The sequence below is a fragment of the Triplophysa dalaica genome, chromosome 21 (genome assembly GCF_015846415.1).
Source record: "Triplophysa dalaica isolate WHDGS20190420 chromosome 21, ASM1584641v1, whole genome shotgun sequence".
Taxonomy (NCBI): Eukaryota; Metazoa; Chordata; class Actinopteri; order Cypriniformes; family Nemacheilidae; genus Triplophysa; species Triplophysa dalaica.
In genome coordinates this window covers 10,075,781-10,089,242 of record NC_079562.1, presented here as the reverse complement: position 1 = coordinate 10,089,242, position 13,462 = coordinate 10,075,781, and the positions used below count along the sequence as shown (strand labels likewise).

At 35.4% G+C, this 13,462-nt stretch overlaps 1 protein-coding gene and 1 long non-coding RNA gene across 2 annotated transcripts in view; one reads left to right on the top strand and one right to left on the bottom strand.

Moving 5' to 3' along the window:
- Window positions 1-36: 36 nt before the first annotated feature.
- LOC130410752 (opioid growth factor receptor-like protein 1) lies at window positions 37-6,771 on the bottom strand. Its single transcript, XM_056735593.1, has 8 exons — window positions 6,485-6,771; window positions 5,760-5,834; window positions 5,532-5,561; window positions 4,645-4,699; window positions 4,478-4,556; window positions 4,300-4,366; window positions 3,999-4,147; window positions 37-1,272 (listed from the first exon to the last, which is right to left on the bottom strand). The coding sequence occupies exons 1-8, from the start codon at window positions 6,650-6,652 to the stop codon at window positions 405-407; spliced, it is 1,491 nt and encodes a 496-aa protein (XP_056591571.1). The 5' UTR covers window positions 6,653-6,771; the 3' UTR covers window positions 37-404.
- Window positions 6,772-9,531: 2,760 nt separating this feature from the next.
- Window positions 9,532-13,462, top strand: part of LOC130409955 (uncharacterized) — a 56,955-nt gene continuing 53,024 nt past the window's right edge. Inside the window, exon 1 of the long non-coding RNA XR_008904956.1 lies at window positions 9,532-9,975. This is a non-coding gene — a long non-coding RNA (uncharacterized LOC130409955). The remainder of the gene's footprint in view (window positions 9,976-13,462) is intronic.

Here is a 13,462-nt window from a genome sequence, read left to right as displayed (position 1 = left end):
ATAATTTTATATGTTCTCCAACAATTACACTTTGTTAGTGGGATGATAACATTTTATTAGCTTCAGCAGTGAAAACAGTACAACATCATTTTCTTTAACAAAATAATCAATAACAAAATGTGTCATGCTTTTATCCCTAGACAACTGTCACCTGTCACATTCAATCAAAACATTCACTATAAAGCAAATCAATGATACTTTGTCTTATCTCCAGTAATAAGCTATAAAGCGATCACACAATAAAATATCTATTAATATAAACAAAAATAATTATATTAATTGAACAAAATAAAAATCTTCAAAGTGCCATTTACAACTGTTTCACTGTCACTATTTTAATCAACTTATTTCTATTGTAAGATTTTTCTTCAGGTTTTGTTCTTTTTAAACCATCAAACAGAGGTTTACGCTGTACAATGATCAACATAACCATTCTTCTCTTCACCTTGTGCACTGTTTGAGCTTTCTTTCCTGTTATGACTAATCTCATCACTTACATAAGAGGTTTGCTCACCATCTAAATCAGGTATCGGATTTCCCAGCAATTGGTCTTTTACATCGCTTTGTTTAACATTTACGTCTTCCCTCTCTGTAGAAAGATTAATCATATCTTGATCATTTTGTGGTTCAGTAAAATCGCTCTGGCCGGACTGGGTTTTTTGCTCACTGACCACTCTAACATCTTCTGTAGTGTTACTGATTGACATCTCTCCCGTTTCTTGCTTTCTAATAGGTTCTCTGTCTAAAGATGTATTTTCCTCAAATGCTGTAGATTTGTTCTCTTCAGGATCTAACACAATCAACTTGGGGATGCACACAGGCTCTTGACTAATTCTAGATCTTCTAGGATCTTCTGCAGTCTTACAAGTGGGACTGCTAGGCATCATTTCATCTTCTTGCATTTCACTGGATTCTTCTTCTTGAGTTTTATTTTCCTCAAATGCTTCACATTTATTCTTTACAGGAGTCTTGGTTTCATTTGTCATTTCATGTTCTTTCACTGCAGCTTCAAGAATATTCGTGGGGCCCCACACAAAGTCTTCTTTTGGCTGAAAATGCTTAAAAGCATACTTAACCAGATCTTGCCTTTGCTTCTTGTCTAATACAGCAAACATGAAGTAATCTAGTACGCTTTTTTTCACGTTTGGAAGCATTTTGTTTACAAGAGTTTCATGGAGAAAAAACTTGACCAGTTTTTCCTGGTAATGCTCGAAACCAAGAGTCCCCAGACACTTCAGGATGCGTGTGATGCGAAGGTTGTTGTGAGTATATCTGTAAAATAAAAAAACATACATTTATCATAAGAGACGTCGATTTAGGTGGTCAAGGTTTAGGGAAATTTCCACTTTCATAGGTTTTATAAGTTTCTTTGACTTTTGAAAACTGAAGTCATTAAGTATATACAGTATGTTGAAAAATAATTCATAACTATGGTCAGTTTAAGCATCTGCAAATTATGCACTAAAATTAGCTAAATGTACTTCTGGCACCTTATCAACAGCTTCTTGAGGTATCACAATGAGACGCTTTTTAAACAGTATTCAAGTATTTAAAGGGGATGTGCAACAGTTTTTCATGCATTCTGACTTCTTTACAATTTTAAACGCAGTTTTGGGAACGTTACATAAAAAAGTAATTAGTTAGTTACTAGTTACTTCTCACAAATAGTAATTGAGCTCGTAACAGAGTTACATTATTATAAAAGTAATTTATTGCCAGGGAATGTAACTATTGCGTTACCTTTAAAATAATGTTCAAATATTTAAAATAACTTGGATGCCCCCAATATTGAATTTGTTAAATTAATGAAATGAAAACTAAATAGAATAAATTATTTATATGAAACATTGATCAATAATACATTTTAGTGTTGCTGTGGGTCAATGTGAGAGACACCTATTAAATTGCATATTTTATACATGAATATGTTATTATTGTAAATATTATCATTACTATACTGGAACAAAAAAACATAATAGAATAGCTCAGAACATTTTCTATTTATTGCACAGACCACAACTGGTCATCCAATAGGTCTAAAAATAAATGATGCTTCTAGAGACATGTACCAACTACACAACTGAGAGACATACTGTACTGTACTTATTTTTCAGTTTCTTACAAAAGTAAACTGCTTAATATCAAGAAGTGCTCTCAATGTTTTGACTCCTTTCCAGTACAATAGGGGAATGTTAGAAAACAACCACAGCTCTTTACTAAAAGATGTTAAGAAAACAAAGCATACTTTTTGTGCTTGTCAGTTGAGTTTGTGTCAAAACATTTTTTAATATAATTCATTAAAATATAAGTTACATTTGTTTCATAAAGCGCAAGTTGATTTTATAATGCCAAATTTTTTGGGGCATTTTATGTTTTTAAGGTGAATAAAAGACAATTTTTCCCTATAAATTTCTTCATTGAGGATTTCTTTAAAAAAGTAGAAAAATCTCGTCTCGTGTTTTGTGTTGTGGGATGAGTGCCTAGTCACACCCCTAGCAGAATTTGGAAAACACTTGAAAACGCTAATGTGGCTGAAGACCGTTTTAAAACGCAAACTCCATTTTCAAAGGGACACGTATAAACACGGTCGCAGCTGCTAATTTTGTGGCGGCATGTGATGATGTGTGGTCCTTCATTAGATTAGAATTACTTCCACCGACGTTCTTCCTGGGCATAAGTTGCACATCACATAACCATTCCTAGTGTTTCACCACAACTAGGGAAATGTGGTATATCTCCAGTTTGCGAAAGCTATATTTGAACTTGTTGCTCTTACCATCACTCTCCGACTCCTGGGCATTGTTATACTCAGTACGACTGTGTTTGTGTGTGAAAACCCGCGTTACTCTGCCTCTTGTTGGCAAAAGATGAAGATGAACTTTACCTAAGCCAATCATCATCAGTTTTGTTTCCCACCCCCAACACACTCAGCAGAGAAAAAAACTTTGCAGGTCCTTTAGAGGTGAGAGAGCCTACTCCGATGAAAACTGCTTCAGTGAGCTCAATCATAGTAACGCTGACTATAACGCCGTTATTCCCATCACTGGTTAAACGTGAAACGAGAACGTCTTCTCTTGCTTGACATGGTCAACTTGTCAAAAAATGAGTTGGAAGTATGACTTAGTAGTTCTGTGCTCAATACACTCCCACAGCATTTGTATAGGTTTCGTAAAGGTTTTTTCGAAAATGAAAGTGCGTTTTGTCACCACTTTTCTTCTTCCCTTATTGGACAATTCTCCAACCCACAAGAGACAGATGAAAGAGCACGCTCACACGTCAACCAAGAAGAACAGGAGAAGGAACATGTGTTCACATCAACCAGCTGGAGCAAGAGAGAGAGAGAGAGAGAGAGCACTGCGTTCGCGAAGTTCAGCTGTGTTTGTTTGTTCACTGCATTTCGCTGAGGAATAGTATATAAACGGTGGATATAATGCTGGATTTGGAGATCGTTGATCGCTGAAAGATGCCGGACATGAACCACAGGAGGTAAGTGAAACAGAATCAAATGTCTACTTTTGACAATGGATGAGGACGTGCTATAGGCCTGACCCCCCATCCCCCCCACACGAGTCATATGTTTTCAGAAATAATCGTACAGCTGTATCTGTCTTTTATACATGTGATCAAACTTAAGACTCTAGGGATATTTGAAGGGTGCGATACAATTCTGTAAGTACTCAAGATTAACATGAGATGTGCAGAAACTGTCTGAGTGACGGCCACTTTAAGCTGTCCTGTTGCTCAGGGGTAAGAACTAGGCGCTACCAAAGCAAAGTTCAGGGGTCGATCCTAGGAATAGCACATACTTCGATTCAAATGTAGTATCATGCAATGTAAGTCGCTTTGTATAAAAGCGTCTTCCAAATGCCTAAATGTAAATCTATGGTGATTTTTCAGATTATAAGAATAATTTTGCCAAGTGATTCTAAACGTTTGAAGTGTATTGTTATAAATAACATTATACAAAATTAAACAAACAGAAGTATGAGAGTATAAACCTGTTTAGGTTGTCAAAGCGTTCCTTCCAGTGAGTAGCACGTTCCACATCTCCTGTCTTTTTGTCGACCAAGCGTATGCCATAGAAATCCAACATGAGCTCATATGATATCACCAGATTCTGCTTTGCAGTTTCATTCTTACGGAAAAACTGGAAAACGATAGATTACTTTGGATTTAGTGATTAAACCTTAAACACCATCTGAAAAATACAGTGACTTCTATACAAATACCTTTTTTTCAAATCAACAAATTTAAAAATGTTACATTCATACAACAAATAACTGAATATTTTAAACACACCTTGATTTCTTGTTTTGAGAGAACATGTGCTTGCCAATTCATTCCTTGCTCTTGTATTGGAAACAACCTGCAAAATAGTTTTGAAATGGTGAAATAAACACTGGCCGATCATACTTTTAAAATCTCCAACAGTTTAAACAGGTATAGTGTTCATAGTTGTATTGTCAAAGGGTCTTACCACTGAATGTAGGAGTGAACTTCTTCCAGCCTTTCATAATCCCCCTGCCATTCTTTGTGAAATTCATCAATATATACACCTGCAAAATAATGGTAAAATATTCTTGTTCAAAAGAAACAGACATCAACATAGACAATTAAATTAACTATACACGCACAATGGCATACCATCTGGCTTTGAGCTCGCGGAACCACTGTAAAAGTCCAGGTTGGGGAAATGTTTCTGGAAAACAAAAATAAATGTTTATTTTATTTTATTTGATGTCAAAAAAACATGTTTTTTTACATAAACATATTTCTGAGACATGTTTATGCATATTTTATACAGGCCTCACTTTACCCCATGAGTCATGACAATGCACAGATTTCCCCTTATTTCAGCCAAGCTGTGTCACTGGACTAGGGGTGTCACACAGTCACAATATATCAGTATTGACAAAAAACATGATATAGCTAAAGCATTTTATGTTAAATAATAGAACCTTATTGTAAAGTGTTACCGACAACATGATTATTAATATGGTGTCACTACACATAAGATAATATTGTAAATAATTTAGAAACCATTTAAAGTCCCTGTGAGACTAGAAGTTGCGATCGTGTAGTTAACAGATAACTCCAATTTGAACTTGACGGATAGCATTATTTATTTCTATTAAAAATTGTGTTACCATTAATTATTAAGGCTACCTTTTGACCTTATTCTCTCATCCCTATTAGATTTTTTAGGAAAGTTATTATACAGTTTGCAAGTCATGCATCACACAAGCGTCATTCATGATTCTGTTAGTTTCTCTCTGTAGACATATGTAAAAACACAGAAATAAACAACTGTGACCATTCTTCTGAATTAATCCTTTCATATGTGCTGTGCATAGATGGAGATTAGTTGTTGTAATTATAATAAGCACCAAAACTATACAAAAAGTTCCCCAGTAAGTCCCTCAGTCTACTGTGTGAGAATTGCTGTACTGTAGTTTTGTGTTATACACGTTCTGTATATACCATAACTGTACATAGTATGTACCATTAAAACTAAAAAACGGGTTGTTTACTTTTTTTGGTTCATCAGGACCATCAAGGTTCTAGAAATGAAAAGAAAACAAAATTTTAGAAAAATATCAGCATACATCAAGTCGTGCCAGAATTTTGACATTAACATTTGCATAGCTCAAACTCAGCCATGCTCTGTGGATGTGGATCTTCGTTTTATAAAGAGCAGAATGGGAGGAAATGTACCAATGGTAAAACATGCACCATTTTTGTTCCGTCATAAAACTCACTTCGCAACTACGCCGAAACTCTTGCATGTCCCTTGCAGCGTATATGTTCCTGCGACATTTTCCCGTTGTTTTCTTCTGCAAACATACAGATAACAGCAATCATGATTCATGTTGATGTTCTTTGAACAAATATTGAATAATAAGTAGAATAGCATTTAGTAAACATGCCTTTCACTGTTACTATGAATTCAATGGGCCAAATTAGAACATTTTCTTTATTTGATAACAAGCCTAAAATGTTTTTTCTTTAAAAATACCCATTTTCAAAGCAATGTCTTGCAAAGAAACTGGGATGTTTAAAATGGTTAACAAGCATTTTCCACACACTGTCTCTTTAGCTCAATATCTCTCACGCATGTTGTAGTTTGTATTCATCATACCTCTTTCAAGACAAAACATATATAATGGGCATGAATGCAAACAAGCATTTTTTTTTAAATGTCCAATGTTCATAATATCATCTGAAACACACCTGTAAGATGCGTAAAGGCCTGTAAAATGCTCCGGGCAATAGTACTGTTGACTATCGTGTACAATGTGTTTATTCAATTACTCTAAACATATTTTAAAATAGAATATGAATATAATTAGATTGACGGTTTCTGAAGTCATAAAAAGCTTATTTTATGGTTTAACGTTAACGTTACACTTATCACATATAACCCAGGCAGTAGCATTGTCAGGACACATTTGAAACAAACCAACAAAACAAACATTGACGTTACCTCCCTTCGGACTTTTATACTTTCATCGTCTTCCCATGTCGAGTCATACTCGCAATAGTTATCGTCCAACTTATTTGTCAAACTCATCCCGCTATCGCCAGTTGAAAATATAATTCTAAATAAGTTTAACAGATGCAAAAGCCTATAAATTAAATAACGAAGAAACATGAATGAAAAACACCGTTCTAGTGAAACATCGCGTGCTTAACTCTCTTTTATTGGTGACAGAAAACGAAAGCTCACAGTGAAACGAAAGCATTTCTACTTCACAAACAAGGAAGCACAACCCGCCGCCTCGACTAAACTCAGGGGTTGCCAGATCGCGCTTAAATATTCTGCAACATCAAAATCCCACTTACATGGAGATCTACACAACTGTTTTATTTCATATATTTTCGCTTTACCACAATTAATTAAGTAGTGAATACCAAAAAAAACATCTGTAGCTACTTTTTTTATTCAGTGAATCTTCACGCCAGTGTAGGCTTTTTAGTTTGCTCCACTTTCTGATGATTTTACAGCTTTTTACATTTGTTGTTTTTAAATGTGCTTTAGAAAAAAGATGAAAATGTCTGTCACTTGAGCCAGTTAGCTGAGATGTAAATGCCTTGACATATGAGTCCGGAAAATGACATCATGGCAACATTAGCTTGTCAATTATATCAATACAAACAAATACATACAATTATTTAAAGCTTATCTTATTCTGACATAAAATGTGGCAGACAGATTGCAAGTTATTCAGTAATCTTTTTACTTGTATATGACCCCTTTAATATTAAAATGACTCCCAACATCTACTTTATCAGCGAAATATTTGAGTTTTTGCATATCTTGCTAAAACGACTGTGTCTGTATGCAAAAAATAGTAACGAGTGTACGAAACGAAACAAGTCCAGTGCACTGGGTGCGAACACAGGTTGTTAAAACAGGTTGCGCAAGAACTAAGGTGACAATGCTGCAATACTAATAAAAAAACATTTTCCATTGAACAAGACTTCGAAAGTATTTGGACTTCCTTTTTTTGATTCACAGGTAGGCTATGACTACTCGGTGATAAAAATAACTACAGCATGCCATGCAATTTTAGAGAATTATTTCAGGATGTTTTGTAAAGTTCCTTTATATTCCACAGTGACCTGATTGGACACAGTGAGGTCTAGTAGTAGATGTTCTCTAGGTCTGGGCTTTTGGTAGGAAAGTCCGACAGACTTGGTAAACATCACCTGCTAATTTCATGTTTAAAGTGACCCCTAGTGGAAGCATTTCACCTGTGATACCTACACTTTACCATCAGGGGGCAGTTTTGCTCTGCATAGATTTGCAATAGTGGCATTTAATTTGAGAAGAGCAGACATTATAAAAATAAAGCAAAATATTGAGCAATATGAGATTATGAGAGATGAGTATTTTAATCCTTAACTGCTATATGTAACACTAGGATAAAGTTTTGGTGGATGGCATATTATCGTCTAAAATTCAATGGTCACTTTCCACATTTTGGAAAAACGTAAATATGTAAAAAAATGTAAATATGAAATAATGTTTGGACTACAATATTTCAAAATAATAATGTTAGCATATTCAATGTCGTCCCCCTGACCGAGAGTTTGAGTAAACGTAATTTTGTCAATCAGCTTCTTGAGGTCTCACCTTTTTAAAAGACATATCGCGTATATTCTGGGCTCTTGTTGGGTGCTTTTTCTTATTTGGTTTACCATTAACAATTAGATACTAATAATATAAATTAATTTGCATACAAAAATAATTTGAAACATCATAATTCATAACCAGAATCACTTTTTTGACTAGTCCAATGCTGCGTCCCAATTCGCATACTATCCGTCCTACGCAGTATTCGGAAATATAATAAGTATGTCCCAAATCATAGTATGCTGAAATGAGCATTCTCAAAGTACCCGGATGGTCTACTGTTTCCGGTGAAGATTCGAAGTGTGGCCCTGTCCCAGATGGCGCTTTTCATGTGGATTTGCGGTCTCGTGACTTAAATTGCGCATGCTCGCCAAGTCTACGAGTCCGTAGTGTGTCCCATTTGTCTTTTTAGCGCTCTGAAAACTGCTCGCGAGTGCCTCCTTTGTGCCCTCGATGACGCAGACTCCACTGAAGTTACATAACCAGGAATCCTTTGCGAACGCCCAATCACAGAACGGATGGGAGGAGTGTAGTGGATTTCAGACATTTTCGTGAACATGACGGATACATTTTTAAATGTATGTTTTGATAAAATTCTAAATCAATTAATGAATAAATTAATTTCTTACTTAAGGTAATAAACCATGTTTTGTTGTAGATATATATCTAATTGTCTACGGGCTCTGTAAAGGTGAACACAGCTTCTGTATTACAGTGATATATTAAATAACAACATATATGCATTTTAAGAAGTTTATACAGAAAATAGTGTATACAAATAAATACATACACATAAGCAGTTGCATTTACGTCATTACAAATTAATGCATTACAAACATAAGTATCTATTGCATAATGCTCGGGTGGCATATCAACATATAAATAACACCGGCAGCTCCAGTCCTAAATAACTACAATGGGACAACAAGTGTGATCAACGAATGACCTCAAAGTACCAGAGGAGTGATTAGAAAGCACCACTTGCTCTTTCCGGCATGATGACCTCAAGTCTTTCTTAAAAGCACTCGCACGTACCCTTGTGGACTCGTGCCTAGTGCCCTATAGATCTGCACTTCCTGACGTCACAAAGTGTGGACTCGGATTATGCACCCTCAACTCCGACGTCACCAAGTGTGGACCCACAACTCACGCGAGAGGGCGGAGTTTACTGACGCTATACTGCAGTAATCCAATTAAATAAAAGATGCTTTGCTAAATTAATAAATGTAAGCATGCAGTAAAGCACACATACAAAACAATAAATGAATAAATACTTAAATGCAAGGAAGAGCTTTATTTTGACATTCGTGACAGTTAAGGATCACGGTGTCGTCTAGGCAACAGCAACAGGAATACCGTACGACAGCCACTTCCGGTTCGTGTTACTATGTCCCAGTGCGTCCATACAGTTTTGATACGCACTAAAATGATATACGTTCCACAACAAAACAGTACATACTTTAAGGGGATAGCATAAATAGGCGAATTGGAACGCAGCACAAGATGTGAGAAGGCCGAAGAACACAAGTGTGAGTCACCTGAGAAGGGAGAAAGTTTCAAATGCGCTATGATTGGCTCATGACCCTGTCAATCTTGTCAATGCGATATGCCCGCCTCCCTAACGGGCTTCTTAAACAAAGTAACAACAACAATAGTTCCCCTATATACACGGCGAAAACCATTATTAGTTTATTTATTTGCAGTCTGAGAGTAATAATGTCGGGATGCCCGAAAATTCTTCACTGATGCCATTCAATTTTGAAATTGTTGTTTCACATCAGTATGCCGTCAAATGACCTCCTTCAACGTTCCTGAACCTCTCTATCATAACATTAAAGGTCAGTGAAGTCCAAGTCATTTAACATCTCCATACTGGTCTCTCATTTGAAACAGTTCAATTTGACACTACTGTTATTTACTTTATATGCTACATCTACTGTTTATTCTACTTATCGATTTATATATGATCACCTGGATCACAAGTAATTCTGTTGTTACTTTTTAGAAACAGTTGTTTTCTAGGGATCCCAGCTGTCTATTTTTTTGTTTTTGCGTTGCCCTAAGTCAGTCAGGGTGCTCTCATGGGACATGGGTTTTGTTAGGTTGTTCTCCACATTGATGCAATAACATCATAAGAACAGCAGATGGCTCTATGTCAAAACCATTTTTTGTTTAAACCACTCAGTGCCTAAGATTTAGATCACTTTGGCTCATCATTTGTTTCCCTATGCTATTCAAATACACATGTCAAGATTGGAATCAGATAAACCCAAGATTAGGCGTGAATGGAATATTAACTTTGTAAACGAATGCTGGTTCATGAAACGATTCTGTCACAAGCAAATTGTAATTCTTTTTAATGTATTAAACAGCATTTTGTAAGTATTATGCAAATTAAAAGTGTTGTGTGACTTGTTTTGTTACATTCTTGTCTTTTGTACAAACAATAATGCAATGTGAATACTGCTGTGCGGTAATTCTGTAGTCTGTCCATATATTCAAAAGTCATTTTCTAGAGTCTATAATGTGTAGTAACAGATTATTCTTGAAAGCTTTATGTAGCACTATACCCCTGAAAACGTTGGAAGCATTAATAAATATCTTGCTTGATTTCTTTATTCAGGCTGCATTGGGTCTTTTCAACATTAAATCTATAGAGACGTCTGAGCAGCAGAACATTTTCAATGTGCGTATCTGCGGAAGACCAGGGAACGATAAATGCAGGTTCAATCTTAGTGCAGTGATATTGTTTCAGCCCCAGAAAAATCTTTAGCTCTTGGTTGAATGAGGTTGAATGTTACACTTTTGAGATTTTAACACTAGTAAACACATGATCATACACAAATGAAAATCATGCTGCATTTTCTGGCTAGACACAGTCTTTTTTCTCTTTTATTAGGACATTATTCAGACGAATGTGTAATAAAAATATTCAATAAACTAACATTGCCATTTTTATGAACCTTTTCAGGGCGGCTTTATAGATCTTATCATATATGCTGATTGAAAATGATTAACAGGAGTGAAGTAAAACAGGATTTTAAAAAACAAACTTGTAAAATATTAACCCAAGGAACCCCAAAACCAGGATGTCCATACCTTTTTGTGCTCTTGCATGGTTTAAATGGCAATTGAACTGCATAACTATTTATTACGGTATCAGTGGCTTATAGATGGTTTCATCTTAACAATGTAACAAACGTTACTGTGCATGCACACTTTTGTGACCCCAACTGAACTTCTGGTACACATTTACCAACAATAGACTGCATATAGGTTATTTCTGATAACAATCAAAAGAAACCGAGAACTGTTAAATGGCTAAACTTGTCTCTCCAATATTTAGAATTTAGACTGCAATACCAAGCTCAACCACTAGATATCAAGGTACCATATAGTCTGTTTAAATGCAACCCAACTACAGGACCCATTCAACAAATTGTTTAACAAACAACAAATTGTTTATTTAATAAAATTATTAATCAGACAAAAAAGATACAAATTCAAATGAACATTAATTAAATTAAGACACTAGCCAAACCCAAGCCGGATATAACTGGGGGTCTGGTGTGTGTGCGTCTGATGAAACGGTCTATAAAATGTTGAGAAGTTTAGCTCCACCAAGACCGTTTAACAGAGAAATTGTTTTTTCTAAATGAAACCCATCAGGTTCCTACTGCTTTTATCTCGTTTCTGTATCACTTTCATGTCTCATCTTATGATACATTTGATTCCATGCACAACCTGAGCAAAAAGCAAGGCTGCAGGGGTCGAAAGCCAGGTCTTTGTAGGCCTTTACAGCTTTTCTGCCAACAGGATCCTAACTTAAAGTAAAGAAGAGGAGCTGGTTGATTTTATTTGACAAACCATTGCCTTGCTACAGAATTAAATTTTTTGGAAATACTTTACAATAAGATTGTATATGTTAACATTAGTCATTGCATTTGCTAACATGAACAACAGTGAACAATATTTCTACAGCATGTATAAATCTTGGGGTTAAGTTAATTGCAGCATTTAATAAAAAAATGGCAAAACTTCAGTATAGGGGGCAATTCTCACTATTAACTTGTTATTTGCATGACTATTATTGGCATATTGGTGATTTAGTAGTACTTATAAAGCTCATATTCTGCATGACTTTATTCTACACCCCTAATCCTACCCAATACCTCAACCTAACAACTACCTTAATAACTATTAATAACCAACAAGTTAAGAGTCTATTGGGAGAAAAGTCGTAGTTAATGGTTTGTTAATAGCGAGAATTGCCCCCTATACTGAAGTCTGACAAAACAAATAATCAAAAGTTGTTTCTATTTACATTAGTAAACCAGCATGAAATTTTGTATCAGAATAAACTAACATTAACACAGATGAATAAATGCAGATAAATTATATTGCTTATTATTCATGTTCGTTAATACGGTTATTAATGTTAACAAATACACAAATATTTCAAAGAAAAAAAGGGATTTGTTTGGAAGCCTAATTTCTCACAAAGATGCTTAATTCTTGAATAAATAATCCTCTGGTGCATCTCTTTCAGACAGAATGAATAACAACATGAAGTCATTTAATTCAGAAGTATTTAGTCCTATAGTAGTCTGTATTTTTAAAACAGTTTTTCCAGCTTTATGATATGTATAGTGTCTGGCCTATCTACACCTAATTACACACAGGCTCATAGGGCCAGCACATTATCTTCTGATATGGGAAATTTAGTGGTGATTTGAAAGTTCAGTCAATCATTTGTTACAATATGACCTTCAAAGCACCCCTCAGGCTTTTATCATTTCATAGACCACTTAATACTCTAATTGCACATCACATTTTCTTCTTACAAAACGTCTATTTCAAAACTTGCCCATCTGGCGGAATTTGAATGGGAACAGATAGAGACAGCCGACAGAGATAAAATTTGTTAAAACCTTAGGCATTCAGCCCGAAAGATAACAAGCGCATCTTGGCCAATTCATTTTTTATCTTAACAAAATAAACTTAGAGGACAGAATAGAGGATAATTATTATAAAGGTTGTTCTCCAGAATTATGAACGGAGAATTATTCAAGACTTCAGCCCATAGTAACCTACCTCGATTCGCTTGATTTTCACGAGGGGTGGGGCGAGTCTGATCCTTGCAGTGACGCTAAATAATTCAACACACTGTGGTTATGCTTCACAGCATTTACCTTTGCCCGACTAACAACCATCAGACTTGTCGCTCGCTTATGTTTCATTGCATTAAATAGTCCTATTGATTACGTTAGAAGAGATTCAGCTTCACCTTCTCTGAAGTATAAAAAACAAATAAATACAGGCGCT